This window comes from Oncorhynchus mykiss, chromosome 18 (assembly GCF_013265735.2).
Source record: "Oncorhynchus mykiss isolate Arlee chromosome 18, USDA_OmykA_1.1, whole genome shotgun sequence".
Taxonomy (NCBI): domain Eukaryota; kingdom Metazoa; phylum Chordata; class Actinopteri; order Salmoniformes; family Salmonidae; genus Oncorhynchus; species Oncorhynchus mykiss.
In genome coordinates, this window is record NC_048582.1 from 18,003,906 (window position 1) to 18,026,743 (window position 22,838).

Below are 22,838 nucleotides of genomic sequence, written 5' to 3' on the forward strand. Positions count from 1 at the left end.
GTCTTACCTTGTACACCTGTCCGTAGGTTCCATTGCCCACCAACTCCACCAGCTCAAAGATGCCTGCTGGGTCCTAAAGAGAGACAAATTCTGAGTCACAGAGTGTACAGACATTTAGCTTGAAGCTGGCAGTTATAGAGGTGTTAGCTTTATGCTAGCCCCCAGACATAGGCTATACCGTTAGCTTGATGCTAGCCCCAACAACATAGGCTACAGGCCATTAGCTTGATGCTAATCCCCACCCCAGACATATAGACTGTTATCTTGATACTAGCACAGATAGACAGTTAGTTTGATGCCAGCCCCAAAACATATAGACTGTTAGCTTGATGCTAGCCCCCAGAGATAGGCTACAGACTGTTAGCTTGAAGCTAGCTGATGCTAATAGACTGCTACTGTCGATAGCTAGCTAAAGTTGCTGCATAATGATTAGCTTACTAGACAGTAGAGTTACTACAAGAGGAGCCGCTAGACCACAGCAGAGAACCCAGTGACCTCACACACACACACACACACACCTCCCTCTTTGCTGTGTTGCTATGTCATTCCAACAATAGCTGGAATTCAACTCCCCCCTCTGTAGCCCTCACTCTCTCTTTCGTTCACTCTCTTCCAACTCTCTCTTTCTCTCTCTCTCCATTCATCTCCAGCCAGCAAGAGTAGATATATGTAGCTCTCACAGTCTCGTTCTCTCTCATTCCAGCCCTTCTCTGAGAAATGCTATGGAACTCTCACACTCTTTTATTCTCTCTCTCTCTCTCATTCTCTCCATCACTCTCATTCCAACAGACTTGAGCCTTTTGGCTATGGCAGTTTTAATCTCTTTCCGTGTCTCTCCCTCCATCTGTCATTCCATCTGTCTCTCCCTCCATCTCTCATTCCATCTGTCTCTCCCTCCATCTCTCATTCCATCTGTCTCTCCATCCATCTCTCATTCCATCTGTCTCTCCGTCCATCTCTCAATCCATCTGTCTCTCCGTCCATCTCTCAATCCATCTCTCATTCCATCTGTCTCTCCATCCATCTCTCATTCCATCTGTCTCTCCCTCCATCTCTCATTCCATCTGTCTCTCATTCCATCTCTCTCCCTCCATCTCTCATTCCATCTGTCTCTCATTCCATCTGTCTCTCCCTCCATCTGTCTCTCCCTCCATCTGTCTCTCCCTCCATCTCTCATTCCATCTGTCTCTCCCTCCATCTCTCATTCCATCTGTCTCTCCCTCCATCTCTCATTCCATCTGTCTCTCCCTCCATCTGTCTCTCCCTCCATCTCTCATTCCATCTGTCTCTCCCTCCATCTCTCATTCCATCTGTCTCTCCCTCCATCTCTCATTCCATATGTCCCTCCCTCCATCTCTCATTCCATCTGTCTCTCCCTCATCTCTCATTCCATATGTCTCTCCCTCCATCTCTCATTCCATCTGTCTCTCCCTCCATCTCTCATTCCATCAGTCTCTCCCTCCATCTCTCATTCCATCTGTCTCTCCCTCCATCTCTCATCCCATCTGTCTCTCCCTCCATCTCTCATTCCATCTGTCTCTCCCTCCATCTGTCTCTCCCTCCATCTCTCATTCCATCTGTCTCTCCCTCCATCTCTCATTCCATCAGTCTCTCCCTCCATCTCTCATTCCATCTATCTCTCCCTCCATCTCTCATCCCATCTGTCTCTCCCTCCATCTCTCATTCCATCTCTCATTCCATCTGTCTCTCCCTCATCTCTCATTCCATCTGTCTCTCTCTCCATCTCTCATTCCATCTGTCTCTCCCCCATCTATCATTCCATCTGTCTCTCCCTCCATCTGTCTCTCCCTCCATCTCTCATTCCATCGGTCTCTCCCTCCATCTGTCTCTCCCTCCATCTATCATTCCATCCATCTCTCATTCCATCTGTCTCTCCCTCCATCTCTCATTCCATCCATCTCTCATTCCATCTGTCTCTCCCTCCATCTGTCATTCCATCGGTCTCTCCCTCCATCTCTCATTCCATCTGTCTCTCCATCCATCTCTCATTCCATCGGTCTCTCATTCCATCTGTCTCTCCCTCCATCTCTCATTCCATCCATCTCTCATTCCATCTGTCTCTCCCTCCATCTGTCATTCCATCGGTCTCTCCATCCATCTCTCATTCCATCGGTCTCTCATTCCATCTGTCTCTCCCTCCATCTATCATTCCATCCATCTCTCATTCCATCTGTCTCTCCCTCCATCTCTCATTCCATCGGTCTCTCCCTCCATCTCTCATTCCATCTGTCTCTCATTCCATCTGTCTCTCATTCCATCTGTCTCTCCCTCCATCTGTCTCTCCCTCCATCTCTCATTCCATCTGTCTCTCCCTCCATCTCTCATTCCATCGGTCTCTCCCTCCATCTCTCATTCCATCTGTCTCTCATTCCATCTGTCTCTCATTCCATCTGTCTCTCCCTCCATCTATCATTCCATCCATCTCTCATTCCATCTGTCTCTCCCTCCATCTCTCATTCCATCGGTCTCTCCCTCCATCTCTCATTCCATCTCTCTCCCTCCATCTGTCTCTCATTCCATCTGTCTCTCATTCCATCTGTCTCTCCCTCCATCTGTCTCTCCCTCCATCTCTCATTCCATCTGTCTCTCCCTCCATCTCTCATTCCATCTCTCATTCCATCTGTCTCTCCCTCCATCTCTCATTCCATCGGTCTCTCCCTCCATCTCTCATTCCATCTGTCTCTCCCTCCATCTCTCATTCCATCTGTCTCTCCCTCCATCTGTCTCTCCCTCCATCTCTCATTCCATCTGTCTCTCCCTCCATCTGTCTCTCCCTCCATCTCTCATTCCATCGGTCTCTCCCTCCATCTCTCATTCCATCTGTCTCTCCCTCCATCTCTCATTCCATCTGTCTCTCCCCATCTATCATTCCATCTGTCTCTCCCTCCATCTGTCTCTCCCTCCATCTCTCATTCCATCTCTCTCCCTCCATCTCTCATTCCATCTCTCATTCCATCTGTCTCTCCCTCCATCTCTCATTCCATCTGTCTCTCCCTCCATCTCTCATTCCATCTGTCTCTCCCTCCATCTCTCCCTCCATCTGTCTCTCATTCCATCTGTCTCTCCCTCCATCTCTCATTCCATCTGTCTCTCCCTCCATCGGTCTCTCCCTCCATCTCTCATTCCATCTGTCTCTCCCTCCATCTCTCATTCCATCGGTCTCTCCATCCATCTCTCATTCCATCTGTCTCTCCCTCCATCTGTCTCTCATTCCATCTGTCTCTCCCTCATCTCTAATTCCATCTGTCTCTCCATCCATCTCTCATTCCATCTGTCTCTCCATCCATCTCTCATTCCATCTGTCTCTCCATCCATCTCTCATTCCATCTGTCTCTCCCTCCATCTCTCATTCCATCTGTCTCTCCTTCCATCTCTCATTCCATCTGTCTCTCCCTCCATCTCTCATTCCATCGGTCTCTCCCTCCATCTGTCTCTCATTCCATCTGTCTCTCCCTCCATCTCTCATTCCAGCAGTATCTAAGCACCACTGTGGCACTTCTACTCTCTTTTATGTTCTCTCTCTAGCTATCTCCTCATCTCTCCTTCTTTACCTCCTGTGGTATCATGAGAAAGACAGAAACACTCACTCTTCTAAACAAGCCCACACAAGGGTTAGTGATCAAGTGTGTCTAAGTGTGTGTGTGTGTGTGTGTGTGTGTGTGTGTGTGTGTGTGTGTGTGTACAGAGTCTAACGGAGTGTTGTTGCTGCTCCAGTTCATTCATATCCTCAGGCTAACTGATAGAAAAGTGTCCGTTATCATGACTATTTAATACAACAGAATGGGCTCACAGGTTGTGTGTGAGATGATTAGATTGTAGTGGGTTAGTGGATGATGGGAGTCACGTTGTAACTGGTCCTATCTAAACAACCACTGTCATGAGAGAAGGACTCTAATGTACTGTACTCATACACAAACGTGTTCTCTCTGTTGATGAATCTTATTCTCTGTTTAGCTCCTCGCGAGACCTTGTATACATTCTTCAAACTCTATGGCTCTAAAGTGTGTGTGTGTCTATGAGTGTGTATGTGAGAGGCTAGGGAAATAGTGTGAATAAGGGGGTCTTGTGGCTCAGCTGTTCATTAGATCACCCAGACACATTCAGGGGGAGACATTTAAGTGTGACACACCCAGATAATTCATGAATAAGATGTATGCAGGTCAGTTCTAGGGCGTAGGTGGGTTTAGGTTGAGAGTGTCGTCTATAACAGCTAGTGTTCTGGCCAAAAGTAGTGGAGGATAGGGTGACATTACTGGCACTCAATCTCTCTCTTTCTCTCTTTCTCTCGCTCTCCATCTATTTTTCTCTCTCCCTTCCTCGTTCCCCCTTTTTCACTTTGCCTTTGTCCCTCTCATTCATCAGCTCCTCACTCTATAATTGTGTGTGTGTGTGTGTGTGGTCAGTGCTGTCCTTCGTGCTGATCTGTTGATGTCATTAGCTGACTGACTGTGTGTGTGTGTGTGTGTGTGTGTTGTATCACCAATTCTCTGACCACTTCTCAGTCAGGATTTCCCAACACACACACACACACTCGTCTGTCCAGCGGTTCCTAGGCCAGTCTAGCCAGTGACCCACTGACCAGTGGATTAATGTCTGTGACTGACTGGTGGAGAACTGTAATCCACACAGGCCCCTGTACAGCTCAGCTAGACTGGCTCTGCACAACCTGAACAGGCCACTGCACATCTCAGCTAGACTGGCTCTGCACAACCTGAACAGGCCACTGTACATCTCAGCTAGACTGGCTCTGCACAACCTGAACAGGCCACTGTACAGCTCAGCTAGACTGGCTCTGCACAACCTGAACAGGCCACTGCACATCTCAGCTAGACTGGCTCTGCACAACCTGAACAGGCCACTGTACATCTCAGCTAGACTGGCTCTGCACAACCTGAACAGGCCACTGTACAGCTCAGCTAGACTGGCTCTGCACAACCTGAACAGGCCACTGTACAGCTCAGCTAGACTGGCTCTGCACAACCTGAACAGGCCACTGCACATCTCAGCTAGACTGGCTCTGCACAACCTGAACAGGCCACTGTACATCTCAGCTAGACTGGCTCTGCACAACCTGAACAGGCCACTGTACAGCTCAGCTAGACTGGCTCTGCACAACCTGAACAGGCCACTGTACAGCTCAGCTAGACAGGCTCTGCACAACCTGAACAGGCCACTGTACAGCTCAGCTAGACTGGCTCTGCACAACCTGAACAGGCCACTGTACATCTCAGCTAGACTGGCTCTGCACAACCTGAATAGGCCACTGTACATCTCAGCTAGACTGGCTCTGCACAACCTGAACAGGCCACTGTACATCTCAGCTAGACTGGCTCTGCACAACCTGAACAGGCCACTGTACAGCTCAGCTAGACTGGCTCTGCACAACCTGAACAGGCCACTGTACAGCTCAGCTAGACTGGCTCTGCACAACCTGAATAGGCCACTGTACATCTCAGCTAGACTGGCTCTGCACAACCTGAACAGGCCACTGTACATCTCAGCTAGACTGGCTCTGCACAACCTGAACAGGCCACTGTACAGCTCAGCTAGACTGGCTCTGCACAACCTGAACAGGCCACTGTACATCTCAGCTAGACTGGCTCTGCACAACCTGAACAGGCCACTGTACAGCTCAGCTAGACTGGCTCTGCACAACCTGAACAGGCCACTGTACATCTCAGCTAGACTGGCTCTGCACAACCTGAACAGGCCACTGTACAGCTCAGCTAGACTTGCTCTGCACAACCTGAACAGGCCACTGTACATCTCAGCTAGACTGGCTCTGCACAACCTGAACAGGCCACTGTACAGCTCAGCTAGACTGGCTCTGCACAACCTGAACAGGCCACTGTACAGCTCAGCTAGACTGGCTCTGCACAACCTGAACAGGCCACTGTACAGCTCAGCTAGACTGGCTCTGCACAACCTGAACAGGCCACTGTACAGCTCAGCTAGACTTGCTCTGCACAACCTGAACAGGCCACTGTACAGCTCAGCTAGACTTGCTCTGCACAACCTGAACAGGCCACTGTACAGCTCAGCTAGACTTGCTCTGCACAACCTGAACAGACCACTGTACAGCTCAGCTAGACTGGCTCTGCACAACCTGAACAGGCCACTGTACAGCTCAGCTAGACTTGCTCTGCACAACCTGAACAGGCCACTGTACAGCTCAGCTAGACTTGCTCTGCACAACCTGAACAGGCCACTGTACATCTCAGCTATACTGGCTCTGCACAACCTGAACAGGCCACTGTACAGCTCAGCTAGACTGGCTCTGCACAACCTGAACAGGCCACTGTACATCTCAGCTAGACTGGCTCTGCACAACCTGAACAGGCCACTGTACAGCTCAGCTAGACTGGCTCTGCACAACCTGAACAGGCCACTGTACATCTCAGCTAGACTGGCTCTGCACAACCTCAATAGGCCACTGTACAGCTCAGCTAGACTTGCTCTTCCCAACCCAACCTATCGTCCTTTATACTAGTCTGTGGGTCATATGGCATTAGCTTAGCGTATACCCAGTACCTGACCACACACACAAACAAATGTAAACACACACACATCATCTTGCAGAGTAGGTGTATCCATCATAGTGTGTGTGTGTGTGTGTGTGTGTGTGTGTGTGTGTGTGTGTGTGTGTGTGTGTGTGTGTGTGTGTGTGTGTCTTTGCTCAGGGTTAACATTAGAACCAGAGAGTGCAGCAACAGCCACAGTAGCCTACTGCCCCAGTCTACACTTGGAAAACAATTCCCATCTAGAACCATAAAGCTTTTTTTGGCTGTCCCCATAGGAGAACCCTTTGAAGAACCACGTTTGGTTCCAGGTACAACCCTTTTGGGTTCCATGTAGAACCCTTTCCACACAGGGTTCTACATGGAAAACAAAATAGTTCTACCTGGAAACAAAAAGGGTTCTCCTATGGGGATAGCCGCAGAACCCATTTGGAACCATTTTTTCTAAGAGTGCACAGACAACACAGTCTACAGGTAGCCTAGCCACTAGCCTTACTGGCTTAGCAGAGTTTAGCATCTACACTGATGGTTATACCAACATATAACCATATTGGCATATTCAATATATCAAGGTAATGTAATAGAGACAATATATGACATGTAAATAGATACACAGTGATTATTTAATAGTATCCTTTGTAGAGGACTCTCTCTACCCGTGTTAACAGTGAGTGACATTTGTTGTTCACACATGCACACAGAAATACACTGTATGCATGAATGCCTTAATGTATTCATACAGTAAATGCACATGAAGGCTATCAGGCTGTTTTCGTAGACCCACATTAACATTCTCTTTGTGTGTGTGTGTGTGTGTAAATATGTAGGCTACATTCCACCACGGACTGGCTCAATGAAAGCGACATATTCAGACCAAAACTTGGTTGACGTTTTTCCACTGAGTATGTTCCTCTGTTGTGTTACAATGTTTAACCACCTGCCATTAGGCTATGAACAGTGCTATATAGGCCTGCATAATTCGATATTTGGATATATTTTGCTCATGCACAAACATCGGTAGGCCAGTCTGCCATGTTGGTGGTTGTATGTTGGGATGGGGAATTTGACCCATTTTAGAAGCGTTGTCTCACACACACACACAGAGAGAGAGAGAGAGAGAGAGAGAGAGACAGAGAGAGAGAGAGAGAGAGAGAGAGAGAGAGAGAGAGAGAGAGAGAGAGAGTAGTAGCCATCTCTGATACTGAAACAGATACATGATGTAGACCCGGGTTTATCTTACCCGTAGAGCAGACAGATCGATCTCATCCAGACTCCGGGCAGGGGAATCAGTCGCCATGATTCAAATAAAATATTGTGAAAATCACCAGAATCAGAAATCATCCAGACAACGAGACCACGGAGTAAATGCCCTTGGCCACCGCTATAGGCTGCCCTCTTCCTCGGGGAAACGAGCCTCTTTCTCACCGATAAGCGACGGAGAGATGGCGACAGAGAAAATGAAAAAGAGAGAATATAATATATCCCCGTTTGTCAGTAGACTTAGAGGTGACCGACGTTAAAAAAGTCTGCTAGAGCAGAGATGCTGGTGTGTGACTATAACCGGACGTGAACATTATCAGCAGCAGCACCGAATCCACGTCTGTAGGTTCAACCGACAGAGCGAGAACTCACTGTTCGCTGGCTGCTGCTGCTTTTGAGCTATGTCAATCAAAGACAACGCGGGCGGGGCAAATCTGCAAACCACTCCCACTCCAGAGGAATGCCCAATTTGATTCATTTAATTATTTAAAACTCAGTAGTGACGAAAGGAGTTCCAGAGTAAGCCGTCCCTGACACCGGGGCGTGGTAACTGGTTTGTCTAACGTTTAGTAATGATGTTAGGTGAAGTTGGACTTCTTGTAAAAGGGATTTATAAATGGAAACATAGCTATGAGTTCAACAAGGGCCAATCAACTTTGTTGTACGTCACATCTCTTTCATATTGAAATGTTTTAGAATGTAGTATTATTACTAATATATTATGTATGTATTATGAACATAGTGCTGTGTATAGGAACTAATCAGACGTTCAGAATAGAGAAGTTTCATTCAATGCGGCCCATTTAGTTATTTTTTGTTTGGTTATATTTGTCCTTTATCCCATTGAGAATAACCATGTGTTTTATAACAGAGAGCTAAAGGCAATATAATATAGATTATTCCTGAGAATGGAACAGAGTAGAGATGTTGTCCTTAAAATATAACAGAGTAGAGATGTTGTCCTTAAAATATAACAGAGTAGAGATGTTGTCCTTAAAATATAACAGAGTATAAATGTTGTCCTTAAAATAGAACAGAGTATAAATGTTGTCCTTAAAATATAACAGAGTATAAATGTTGTCCTTAAAATAGAACAGAGTATAAATGTTGTCCTTAAAATATAACAGAGTAGAGATGTTGTCCTTAAAATATAACAGAGTATAAATGTTGTCCTTAAAATATAACAGAGTATAAATGTTGTCCTTAAAATATAACAGAGTAGAGATGTTGTCCTTAAAATATAACAGAGTAGAGATGTTGTCCTTAAAATATAACAGAGTAGAGATGTTGTCCTTAAAATATAACAGAGTAGAGATGTTGTCCTTAAAATATAACAGAGTATAAATGTTTCCTGAGAATAGAACAGAGTATAAATGTTGTCCTTAAAATATAACAGAGTAGAGATGTTGTCCTTAAAATATAACAGAGTATAAATGTTGTCCTTAAAATATAACAGAGTAGAGATGTTGTCCTTAAAATATAACAGAGTATAAATGTTGTCCTTAAAATATAACAGAGTAGAGATGTTGTCCTTAAAATATAACAGAGTATAAATGTTGTCCTTAAAATATAACAGAGTAGAGATGTTGTCCTTAAAATATAACAGAGTAGAGATGTTGTCCTTAAAATATAACAGAGTAGAGATGTTGTCCTTAAAATATAACAGAGTAGAGATGTTGTCCTTAAAATATAACAGAGTAGAGATGTTGTCCTTAAAATATAACAGAGTATAAATGTTGTCCTTAAAATATAACAGAGTAGAGATGTTGTCCTTAAAATATAACAGAGTATAAATGTTGTCCTTAAAATATAACAGAGTAGAGATGTTGTCCTTAAAATATAACAGAGTAGAGATGTTGTCCTTAAAATATAACAGAGTATAAATGTTTCCTGAGAATAGAACAGATTAGAAATGTTTCCTGAGAATAGAACAGATTAGAAATGTTTCCTGAGAATATAACAGATTAGAAATGTTTCCTGAGAATATAACAGAGTATAAATGTTTCCTGAGAATATAACAGAGTATAAATGTTGTCCTTAAAATATAACAGAGTAGAGATGTTGTCCTTAAAATATAACAGAGTAGAGATGTTGTCCTTAAAATATAACAGAGTAGAGATGTTGTCCTTAAAATATAACAGAGTATAAATGTTTCCTGAGAATAGAACAGATTAGAAATGTTTCCTGAGAATAGAACAGATTAGAAATGTTTCCTGAGAATATAACAGATTAGAAATGTTTCCTGAGAATAGAACAGAGTATAAATGTTTCCTGAGAATAGAACAGAGTATAAATGTTTCCTGAGAATAGAACAGAGTATAAATGTTTCCTGAGAATAGAACAGATTAAAAATGTTTCCTGAGAATAGAACAGATTAAAAATGTTTCCTGAGAATAGAACAGGGTAGAGGTGTGTTGTCATGACCTGTCACTCACTATAACAGAGAAATACTCTGGAACTGTTTTGGTCGGAGATCAGGATTATAAGGATTAAGCCAAAGCAACACATGCAGAGGAACCATAGAATTGGGCTCCTTCAGTATCACTATACCAAAATAAGACATGTTAACACGTGAGAAATCTACAGACAGGTTTGTCTTGCCAAGAACTTCTTAGGAACTATTAGTCATGCATACCATTTAATCAAATCAAATGTTATTGGTCACATGCGCCGAATACAACAGGTGTAGGTAGACCTTACAGTGAAATTCTTACATACAAGCCCTTAACCAACAATGCAGTTTAAGAAAATCCCTAAAAAAGTAAGAGATAAGAATAACAAATAATTAAAGAGCAGCAGTAAATAACAATAGCGGGGCTATATACAGGGGGTACCGGCACAGAGTCAATGTGTCAATGTGCGGGGGGGGGGGGGGGGGGCACCGGTGTCGAGGTAATTGAGGTAATTATGTACATGCAGGTTGAGTTAGTAAAGTGGTATCAAAGCCAATGCCAAACTCATCCAAGCTAATGTCAAATCCAATACATTATACAGGCACGGCTATTACAGTTTTTTCCAATTGCTAACACACTAAAATGACATGCACAGCACAATTATTTAAACTGACACACAGAGAGCAACACCTCTTCTCAAGTCTCCAAAAGTCTAAACACATTTTCTGCTTTACACACATTTTGCAATTCAAAATGGCACTTTTTAAATGCACTGCACACGGTTCTCTGCATAAGACACAACAATCTGACATAGAGTCACATGTTTGCCATTTCAAAACACTGCCATTCAAAATGACACTACATGAGCTAATTGGCCAATACATGTGCCACCTGGCCAAACACCTCAATGGTTAATTGTTACCACTTCAATCAGGAAGTAAGCACTATGAAAAGACCGCAGGTGAGCACCTTTTGTTTTACAACAACAATAGAAGCCGTTGCAGAGAGAGGAAGAGGGAGGGTGAGAATGAGAGGGGGAGGAAGAGTGAGAGGTATGGGTAGAGCTGGTAGAGGAGTTCATGGCCAAAGAAGACAACATCTTTCAAATGAAATCAGAGCAACCTTAGTTGATCATGTCAGAGAGTGCAGCCCAACTTGAGCCGTTTTACTGTCGCCTGTGTCATCCGGACATTGAGACTGGAGTACAGGTATGTAACCAACATTTCTTTCACACTACGTAGTACACCCCATGTCACAGTGTATCAGTTGGGTGAGACCTGTTTACTTCATGAATGGCTGATGTCATACACTAACTGCACAAATTTCCTGTAGAATTGACTCTACTGTGGGGGAAATATCTTTAGGCTGCATTGTCCAAGCCCTATATTTGAGTTTTTCTAAAGCACTGAGAGATGCAACCATGGTAGAGGAAGGGGCCAAATGTTCACCGGGGTACAGGAAGCTGCCATTGTAAACTTGGTTTTGGAAAATAATGAAATCAGATGACGAGAAATTCAAAGCCACATCATCCAAGACAACACCATATTCAACAACATTCAACGAGTCAGTCTGTCCACATTGGCTCGCATTCTCAAGCGAAACCAAATCAGAATGAAACAACTTTATAAGGTGCCGTTTGAGAGAAACTCTCAAAGAAATGTGGATGTAAGTACAATATTGACTGCAGTACACTACACGCAACATCGTTTCCCAGTGAACTGGATAACACCATTTTGACTGCTTTTGTTCTATGTTTTCAGGGAGTACTGGAAATAGATGCTCATGCAATCCCACATGAGTTCATCTTTATAGATGAGGCTGGGTTCAACCTAGCAAAGACCAGAAGAAGGTGGAGAAACGTCATTGGCCACAGAGCCATTATAGATGTTCCTGGCCAACGTGGTGGGAACATCACAATGTGCACTGCCATCTCCAATACGCATGGTGTCCTCCACCGTCATGCCAACCTTGGACCATACAACACAGCCCATATTCTCACATTTCTGGACAGACTCCACAACATTCTCATACCACCAGTACGTTGTAGTATGGGACAACGTGAGCTTTCATCGTGCAGCCCCAGTCCAAAACTGGTTTGCTGACCACCCACCATTTCTCGTGCAATACCTCCCACCATACTCACCATTTCTGAACCCCATAGAAGAGTTATTTTCGGCATGGCGGTGGAAGGTGTACGACGGGCAGCCCGTTGTGCACATTCCTCTTGTGCAGGCTATGGAAGAGGCATGTGATGAGATTGATGTGGGTGCGATTCAGGGATGGATAAGGCACTCAAGGCGCTTCTTCCCTCGATGTCTGGCAAGGGAAGATATTGCCTGTGATGTGGACGAGGCGTTGTGGCCAGACCCAGCTGTGCGGCAAGATGCTGCCTAATTATTTTTCTTGACTCTTTTTTTCTATATATTTTTTCTGCCATTTTCTTTTTCAGTTGACTGTTTTTTTGTGAGCATATTTTTGTTCAGTCCAATGTAAATATATCTGCTGTGCATATGTTGCACTGACTTGTTTGGTGAAAAATGTTAACAAATAAACTGTTTCAACAGCATGTGTGTGTATCTGCAAATATTTCTGTGCATCTGAAGATTTTCTACAATTTGAACTATTTTAGTATTATGGCAAAGCATACAAAAGATGAGAGTGCTTTTCATTATGCCCAACAGTGTGTAGTTGGTTAGACAAAAATCTGGTAATATGAATGAAGTGTGTGCCATTTCGTGCAAACATTTGATTTTGATAATGATATATGTAGTTTTGGTTGCAGTGCTTCATTTTGCAGGATATATGAGGTATTTTACAGTTTGGGTGTGTGGTTTTGTGAATTGTGTTAAGTATTTTGATAAAACGAGCCTAGTTTGCAAAATTGTGTTTTAGCAATTGGGAAAAAACTGTATCACATCTTCAAATCAAATCAAATTAAATGTATTTATATAGCCCTTCGTACATCAGCTGATATCTCAAAGTGCTGTACAGAAACCCAGCCTAAAACCCCAAACAGCTAGCAATGCAGGTGTAGAAGCACGGTGGCTAGGAAAAACTCCCTAGAAAGGCCAAAACCTAGGAAGAAACCTAGAGAGGAACCAGGCTATGTGGGGAGGCCAGTCCTCTTCTGGCTGTGCCGGGTGGAGATTATAACAGAACATGGCCAAGATGTTCAAATGTTCATAAATGACCAGCATGGTCCAATAATAATAAGGCAGAACAGTTGAAACTGGAGCAGCAGCACGGCCAGGTGGACTGGGGACAGCAAGGAGTCATCATGTCAGGTAGTCTTGAGGCATGGTCCTTGGGCTCAGGTCCTCCGAGAGAGAGAAAGAAAGAAAGAGAGAAAGAGAGAATCAGAGAGAGCACACTTAAATTCACACAGGACACCGAATAGAACAGGAGAAGTACTCCAGATATAACAAACTGACCCTAGCCCCCCGACACATAAACTACTGCAGCATAAATACTGGAGGCTGAGACAGGAGGCAAAAAGATATTGTCTTAGACAAGTGTGTGTGTGTGTGTGTGTGTGTGTGTGTGTGTGTGTGTGTGTGTGTGCGTGTGTGTGGGTTTGCAATATGTCTGCAGGTGTGCATGCTTGTTTTCTTCACCCAGTGTCTTCCATGGAATCACCTGAGCATATCACGCCCTGTTTCCCCTAGAGTGCCACGACAACATACCTTCACATAGAAAGCGAAAGACAGAAAGAGAATGAGACAGAGACATGGGAGAGAGAGAGGGAGAGAAGGGGGAGAGAGTCATAGACTGTTCTCTCTGCTACCGTACGGCAAGTGGTACCGGTGCGCCAAGTCTAGATCCTAAAGGTTCCTTAACAGCTTCTACCCCCAAGCCATAAGACTGCTGAACAGTTAATCAAATGGCCACCTGGACTATTTACGTTGACCCATACCTATTTGAACAAATTACCTCCACTAACCTGTACCCTCGCACATTGACTCGGTACCAATACCCTCTGCATATAGCCTCATTATTGTTATTTTATTGTGTTACTTTTTGTTTTATTTTTTTACTTGAGTTTATTTAGTAAATATTTTCCTAACTCTATTTCTTGAACTGCATTGTTGGTTAAGGGCTTGAAAGTAAGCATTTCACGGTAAGGTCTACACGAGACAGCCTATAGGGAGGAGGTGAGGGCCCTGGGAGTGTGGTGCCAGGAAAATAACCTCTCACTCAACGTCAACAAAACAAAGGAGATGATGGTGGACTTCAGGAAACAGCAGAGGGAGCACCCCCCTATCCACATCGAGGGGACTGCAGTGAAGAAGGTGGAAAGCTTCAAGTTCCTCGGCGTACACATCACTGACCAACTGAAAGGATTCACCCACACAAACAATGTGGTGAAGAAGGCGCAACAGCGCCTCTTCAACCTCAGGAGGCTGAAGAAATGTGGCTTGGCACCTAAAACCCTCACAAACATTCACAGATGCACAATTGAGAGCATCCTGTCGGGCTGTATCACCGCTTGGTACGACAGCTGTACTGCCCGCAACTGCAGGGCTCTCTAGAGGGTGGTGCGGTCTGCACAACACATCACTGGGGGCACACTGCCTGCCCTCCAGGACTCCTAAAGCACCCGATGTCACAGGAGGGCCAAAAGGATCATCAAGGACAACAACCAACCGAGCCACTGCCTGTTCACCCCGTTATCATCCAGAAGGCAAGGTCAGTACCGGTGCATCAAAGCTGGGACTGAGAGACTGAAAAACAGCTTCTATCTAAAGGGCATCACTAGCACCTTAGAGGCTGCTGCCCTATATACATAGACTTGAAAACACTGACCACTTTAATAATGGAACACTAGTCACTTTAAATGTTTACATATTTTGCATTACTTATCTCATATGTATATACTGTATTCTATTCTACTGTATTTTAGTCTATGCATTACTCATCTCATATGTATATACTGTATTCTATTCTACTGTATTTTAGTCTATGCATTACTCATCTCATATGTATATACTGTATTCTATTCTACTGTATTTTAGTCTATGCATTACTCATCTCATATGTATATACTGTATTCTATTCTACTGTATTTTAGTCTATGCATTACTCATCTCATATGTATATACTGTATTATATTCTACTGTATTTTAGTCTATGCATTACTCATCTCATATGTATATACTGTATTCTATTCTACTGTATTTTAGTCTATTCTGCTCCGACATTCCTCGTCCAAATATTGATATGTTCTTAATTTCATTACTTTTCTTTAGGTTGTCTGTATTGTGTGTATTGTTGTGAAATGGTTAGATATTACTTCTTAGATATTACTGCACTGTTGGAGCACGAAACACAATCATTACGGAACACCCGCAATAACATATTTCTAAACATGTGTATGTGACCAATACATTTGATTTGATTTCATTGGACCTGTTATATTCAGCGCATATGACAAACAAATTTGATATGAGAGGGAGAGAGAGGGGGGGAGAGAGAGCATAAGAGAACACATTACTACCCCAGTTTAAATATTTAATAAGTGATTCTGGGCTAAATCTCCTGTGTGTGTGTGTTGGGAGGGTGTAACATAGCATATGCTACAGTACATGATAACTGCTCCAATTAATGCCTACTCTATAATTAAAATGTGAAGATGCACAGAAGAAGCCATATCACACACACACACATTCTTATTCTGTACCTACGGGTGACATAATATTTCCCCAATATCAACTGTCAGCTTACCAAATCACACACTATGCCTTTAAATCGAGACATTTTGAAGCCAGATGAATCTGATTTGAGAATGGACTATTTCTTTAACCTTTCACTGACATAAAGTTACTGAAATGAATACAGGCGATGCCTCGCAAACACCATACCAGAGCCATAAAGAGTATACTAAATATGAAGAACACCTGCTCTTTCCATGACATACACTGACCAGATGAAAGATATGATCTCTTATTGATGTCACTTGTTAAATCCACTTCAATCAGTTTAGATGAAGGGGAGGAGACAGGATAAAGAAAGATTTTTAAGCCTTGAGACAATTGAGACATGGATTGTGTATGTGTGCCATTCAGAGGGTGAATGGGCAACACAAAATATTTAAGTGCCTTTGAACGGGGCATGGTAGTAGGTGCCAGGCGCACCGGTTTGTGTCAAGAACTGCAACGCTGCTGGGGTTTTCACACTCATCAGTTTTCTGTGTATCAGGAATAGCCCACTACTCAAATGACATACAGCCAAATTGATGCAACTGTGGGAAGCTTTGGAGTCAACATGGGCCAGCATCACTCTGGAATGTTTTTGACACCTTGTAGTACATGCCCTGACTAGAGTCCAGGCTCAACTCAATATTAGGAAGGTGTTCATAATGTTTTTACATAGCTGATACGTGAAAGTGGAGGGCGCCCTCGTGTGGTCAAAGGTCATGCAATTTGAGTATTGAAGACGGGGATCATTGGGATCTTGTGACAGAAACGGACAAACAATTATACCGTTCTCGGCAGGATTCAAACCTGCGAGGGAAGATCCCAATTCATTTTTAGTCCATCGCCCTTAGTCCATCGGTCCTCAATCTAGACTACTGTACTAGTAACTTCTGGCTAATTCACCTCTTTCAATAACTTTTCATTTAGACTTCACCAACATGTTATGTATAACACCATGATTTGGAATGACTTCTCTGTGACAGACGGGCGATAAAGAACTTTCAGAAGAGGAATTCAACACCACGCCTCACGGCGAAAGCAAAGGCTTAGATCGCTCGGACATCCTGAATCCGTAACAACAGCACGAGGTCTAAACTTCGATATGCTGACGTACATCGGCCAGCAAATGTGTCGATTATAACATACTCGATTTGTCATTGTAATGACTTGCTGTAGAAAGTGCATCATTAAAAGTAGAAATAGGAATATTATATTATTTATGTTTCTTCACTCAGCCAGAACAAAACAAAGAAAGAAGGTAGCCCAGGGTGCAGATACATCGTCTCACCACTAAGGGTCACTAACGGAACATGACAACGGCCATCCTGACTGCTAAAACCTGGATTTGGTGTCAGGATAAAGCGTACTAGCTAAAAGTAGATATAGGTACGGCCTCCTAAGATCACCACAAAGACCAGTAAATGCACAATACTGACTTGCACTTTCCACATCAAATAGTCATTGGTTTTAATCAATTTTTAATCAATTAAAAACTCCTGTCATTGATTTATCTTCAATATGTCCGTCAACAGGAAAAGCCTAGTAAATTGTCATTGATTGAGCGCTAAAGTGGCCTCAGAATATGACCATTCTGATATAAATGATAAAATATCTCAGATAAGACCGAAAAAGTGTCTGGAAGTATCAGCAACCATCAGGGTGAGAGTGACAACACGTCCACATGTCAAAATGGGGGGAGTCTTAGCAAATGGCATAGTGGTTATTTTAACGCAATCGTGTTTTATTTTTATTTGGGGGGGGGGGGGTTAAAAAGGGGTCTCACCTGTGACCCGTGGCTTGACTTTAGATGCAGCGACTTCGATTACCCTGCACACCATATTTTTTTCTTCCCACCAATACAATCCAGTGACAACGACCGACGAGTTGTGCGTTCCGAGATACCTTTTGTTATTTGCCTGTTTGTGGCCCGCCTGTGAAATTCGTGCAATTCTCTTTCAACCTCTCGTCAACTAGCTGTTTTTGCAGAATGTTAAAAATACGATAGTTATTCACTGCTCATGTTAACTGGATGTAATTTCCATTATCTTAAGCCACTTATTTGTCAACTGGTTCTTGCAACGCAGTATGACATGCAGGCGTTAAAAGTATGTCAGAAGTGGGATTCGAACCCACGCCTCCAGGGGAGACTGCGACCTGAACGCAGCGCCTTAGACCGCTCGGACATCCTGACTTCTGTCAAATATTACGTGTCCCTTCTGATTTATTCATCTTTATGTGGTCTTGTAATCGGTCATATATTTTTCAAATTATATAACTTACAGTGAATCGGGTAAAAGTTTAAATTGACATAGGCTAGGCTACTAATAGTTTCCTCTCGCTCAGCCAGCACCAAAGAAAGAGAAATTAATCATTTATCCTGGTTTCGTCAGCCCAGGGTGCATATACACCATCTCACCACTAGGATTCGCTAAAGGAACAATGGAACTGCTCTTATAAACATTAGCAAGCTCTTTCTTACCATAAATAATACTGATTGATGTTGATATATTCGTACTATGTACCGCTATTTTATATTTCCGTTCTTGTGAACAAGTATGATCATTAGGCTTATCCTTATCCTTGCCTGTTTGTGGCCCGCCTGTGAAATTCGTGCAATTCTCTTTCAACCTCTCATTAACTGGTTCTTGCAAAGCAGTATGACATGCAGGCGTTAAAAGTATGTCAGAAGTGGGATTCGAACCCACGCCTCCAGGGGAGACTGCGACCTGAACGCAGCGCCTTAGACCGCTCGGCCATCCTGACTGCTAAAAGCTGCATTTGGTGTAAGGATAAAGCGTACTAGCTAAAAGTAGATATAGGTACGGCCTCCTAAGATCACCACAAAGACCAGTAAATGCACAATACTGACTTGCACTTTCAACATCAAATAGTCATTGGTTTTAACCAATTAAAAACTCCTGTCATTGATTTATCTTCAATATGTCCGTCAACGGGAAAAGCCTAGTAAATCGTCATTGATTGAGCGCTAAAGTGGCCTCAGAATATGACCATTCTGATATAAATGATAAAATACCTCAGCTAAGACCGAAAAAGTGTCTGGAAGTATCAGCAACCATCAGGGTGAGAGTGACAACACGTCCACATGTCAAAATGGGGGGAGTCTTAGCAAATGGCATAATGGTTATTTTAACGCAATCGTGTTTTATTTTTATTTGGGGGGGGGGGGGGGGGGTTAAAAAGGGGTCTCACCTGTGACCCGTGGCTTGACTTTAGATGCAGCGACTTCGATTACCCTGCACACCATATTTTTTTCTTCCCACCAATACAATCCAGTGACAACGACCGACGAGTTGTGCGTTCCGAGATACCTTTTGTTATTTGCCTGTTTGTGGCCCGCCTGTGAAATTCGTGCAATTCTCTTTCAACCTCTCGTCAACTAGCTGTTTTTGCAGAATGTTAAAAATACGATAGTTATTCACTGCTCATGTTAACTGGATGTAATTTCCATTATCTTAAGCCACTTATTTGTCAACTGGTTCTTGCAACGCAGTATGACATGCAGGCGTTAAAAGTATGTCAGAAGTGGGATTCGAACCCACGCCTCCAGGGGAGACTGCGACCTGAACGCAGCGCCTTAGACCGCTCGGCCATCCTGACTTCTGTCAAGTATTACGTGTCCCTTCTGATTTATTCATCTTTATGTGGTCTTGTAATCGGTCATATATTTTTCAAATTATATAACTTACAGTGAATCGGGTAAAAGTTTAAATTGACATAGGCTAGGCTACTAATAGTTTCCTCTCGCTCAGCCAGCACCAAAGAAAGAGAAATTAATCATTTATCCTGGTTTCGTCAGCCCAGGGTGCATATACACCATCTCACCACTAGGATTCGCTAAAGGAACAATGGAACTGCTCTTATAAACATTAGCAAGCTCTTTCTTACCATAAATAATACTGATTGATGTTGATATATTCGTACTATGTACCGCTATTTTATATTTCCGTTCTTGTGAACAAGTATGATCATTAGGCTTATCCTTATCCTTGCCTGTTTGTGGCCCGCCTGTGAAATTCGTGCAATTCTCTTTCAACCTCTCATTAACTGGTTCTTGCAAAGCAGTATGACATGCAGGCGTTAAAAGTATGTCAGAAGTGGGATTCGAACCCACGCCTCCAGGGGAGACTGCGACCTGAACGCAGCGCCTTAGACCGCTCGGCCATCCTGACTGCTAAAAGCTGCATTTGGTGTCAGGATAAAGCGTACTAGCTAAAAGTAGATATAGGTACGGCCTCCTAAGATCACCACAAAGACCAGTAAATGCACAATACTGACTTGCACTTTCAACATCAAATAGTCATTGGTTTTAACCAATTAAAAACTCCTGTCATTGATTTATCTTCAATATGTCCGTCAACGGGAAAAGCCTAGTAAATCGTCATTGATTGAGCGCTAAAGTGGCCTCAGAATATGACCATTCTGATATAAATGATAAAATACCTCAGCTAAGACCGAAAAAGTGTCTGGAAGTATCAGCAACCATCAGGGTGAGAGTGACAACACGTCCACATGTCAAAATGGGGGGAGTCTTAGCAAATGGCATAATGGTTATTTTAACGCAATCGTGTTTTATTTTTATTTGGGGGGGGGGGGGGGGGTTAAAAAGGGGTCTCACCTGTGACCCGTGGCTTGACTTTAGATGCAGCGACTTCGATTACCCTGCACACCATATTTTTTTCTTCCCACCAATACAATCCAGTGACAACGACCGACGAGTTGTGCGTTCCGAGATACCTTTTGTTATTTGCCTGTTTGTGGCCCGCCTGTGAAATTCGTGCAATTCTCTTTCAACCTCTCGTCAACTAGCTGTTTTTGCAGAATGTTAAAAATACGATAGTTATTCACTGCTCATGTTAACTGGATGTAATTTCCATTATCTTAAGCCACTTATTTGTCAACTGGTTCTTGCAACGCAGTATGACATGCAGGCGTTAAAAGTATGTCAGAAGTGGGATTCGAACCCACGCCTCCAGGGGAGACTGCGACCTGAACGCAGCGCCTTAGACCGCTCGGCCATCCTGACTTCTGTCAAGTATTACGTGTCCCTTCTGATTTATTCATCTTTATGTGGTCTTGTAATCGGTCATATATTTTTCAAATTATATAACTTACAGTGAATCGGGTAAAAGTTTAAATTGACATAGGCTAGGCTACTAATAGTTTCCTCTCGCTCAGCCAGCACCAAAGAAAGAGAAATTAATCATTTATCCTGGTTTCGTCAGCCCAGGGTGCATATACACCATCTCACCACTAGGATTCGCTAAAGGAACAATGGAACTGCTCTTATAAACATTAGCAAGCTCTTTCTTACCATAAATAATACTGATTGATGTTGATATATTCGTACTATGTACCGCTATTTTATATTTCCGTTCTTGTGAACAAGTATGATCATTAGGCTTATCCTTATCCTTGCCTGTTTGTGGCCCGCCTGTGAAATTCGTGCAATTCTCTTTCAACCTCTCATTAACTGGTTCTTGCAAAGCAGTATGACATGCAGGCGTTAAAAGTATGTCAGAAGTGGGATTCGAACCCACGCCTCCAGGGGAGACTGCGACCTGAACGCAGCGCCTTAGACCGCTCGGCCATCCTGACTGCTAAAAGCTGCATTTGGTGTCAGGATAAAGCGTACTAGCTAAAAGTAGATATAGGTACGGCCTCCTAAGATCACCACAAAGACCAGTAAATGCACAATACTGACTTGCACTTTCAACATCAAATAGTCATTGGTTTTAACCAATTAAAAACTCCTGTCATTGATTTATCTTCAATATGTCCGTCAACGGGAAAAGCCTAGTAAATCGTCATTGATTGAGCGCTAAAGTGGCCTCAGAATATGACCATTCTGATATAAATGATAAAATACCTCAGCTAAGACCGAAAAAGTGTCTGGAAGTATCAGCAACCATCAGGGTGAGAGTGATAACACGTCCACATGTCAAAATGGGGGGAGTCTTAGCAAATGGCATAATGGTTATTTTAACGCAATCGTGTTTTATTTTTATTTGGGGGGGGGGGGGGGGGGGGGGTTAAAAAGGGGTCTCACCTGTGACCCGTGGCTTGACTTTAGATGCAGCGACTTCGATTACCCTGCACACCATATTTTTTTCTTCCCACCAATACAATCCAGTGACAACGACCGACGAGTTGTGCGTTCCGAGATACCTTTTGTTATTTGCCTGTTTGTGGCCCGCCTGTGAAATTCGTGCAATTCTCTTTCAACCTCTCGTCAACTAGCTGTTTTTGCAGAATGTTAAAAATACGATAGTTATTCACTGCTCATGTTAACTGGATGTAATTTCCATTATCTTAAGCCACTTATTTGTCAACTGGTTCTTGCAACGCAGTATGACATGCAGGCGTTAAAAGTATGTCAGAAGTGGGATTCGAACCCACGCCTCCAGGGGAGACTGCGACCTGAACGCAGCGCCTTAGACCGCTCGGCCATCCTGACTTCTGTCAAGTATTACGTGTCCCTTCTGATTTATTCATCTTTATGTGGTCTTGTAATCGGTCATATATTTTTCAAATTATATAACTTACAGTGAATCGGGTAAAAGTTTAAATTGACATAGGCTAGGCTACTAATAGTTTCCTCTCGCTCAGCCAGCACCAAAGAAAGAGAAATTAATCATTTATCCTGGTTTCGTCAGCCCAGGGTGCATATACACCATCTCACCACTAGGATTCGCTAAAGGAACAATGGAACTGCTCTTATAAACATTAGCAAGCTCTTTCTTACCATAAATAATACTGATTGATGTTGATATATTCGTACTATGTACCGCTATTTTATATTTCCGTTCTTGTGAACAAGTATGATCATTAGGCTTATCCTTATCCTTGCCTGTTTGTGGCCCGCCTGTGAAATTCGTGCAATTCTCTTTCAACCTCTCATTAACTGGTTCTTGCAAAGCAGTATGACATGCAGG

At 43.3% G+C, this 22,838-nt stretch overlaps 1 protein-coding gene and 6 non-coding genes across 17 annotated transcripts in view; all 7 read right to left on the reverse strand.

Annotated features, from left to right (window-relative positions):
* Positions 1-8,162, reverse strand: part of LOC110528772 (TRAF2 and NCK-interacting protein kinase) — a 72,131-nt gene extending 63,969 nt beyond the window's left edge. For all 11 annotated transcript variants that reach the window (XM_036952100.1, XM_036952099.1, XM_036952096.1 and 8 more), the window contains exons 1-2: positions 7,780-8,162; positions 8-73 (exon numbers count right to left, since the gene is read on the reverse strand). In XM_036952100.1, the coding sequence (XP_036807995.1) occupies positions 8-73; positions 7,780-7,836 (123 nt within the window). In that variant the 5' untranslated portion in view covers positions 7,837-8,162. The remainder of the gene's footprint in view (positions 1-7; positions 74-7,779) is intronic.
* A 10,403-nt stretch (positions 8,163-18,565) lies between these two features.
* Positions 18,566-18,648, reverse strand: trnal-cag. The gene has a single exon. It is a non-coding gene; the product is annotated as a tRNA-Leu (tRNA).
* A 772-nt stretch (positions 18,649-19,420) lies between these two features.
* Positions 19,421-19,503, reverse strand: trnal-cag. Its single transcript has one exon. It is a non-coding gene; the product is annotated as a tRNA-Leu (tRNA).
* A 489-nt stretch (positions 19,504-19,992) lies between these two features.
* On the reverse strand, positions 19,993-20,075 carry trnal-cag. The gene has a single exon. It is a non-coding gene; the product is annotated as a tRNA-Leu (tRNA).
* Positions 20,076-20,846: 771 nt separating this feature from the next.
* On the reverse strand, positions 20,847-20,929 carry trnal-cag. The gene has a single exon. It is a non-coding gene; the product is annotated as a tRNA-Leu (tRNA).
* A 489-nt stretch (positions 20,930-21,418) lies between these two features.
* Positions 21,419-21,501, reverse strand: trnal-cag. Its single transcript has one exon. It is a non-coding gene; the product is annotated as a tRNA-Leu (tRNA).
* A 776-nt stretch (positions 21,502-22,277) lies between these two features.
* Positions 22,278-22,360, reverse strand: trnal-cag. Its single transcript has one exon. It is a non-coding gene; the product is annotated as a tRNA-Leu (tRNA).
* Between the last annotated feature and the right edge of the window lie 478 nt (positions 22,361-22,838).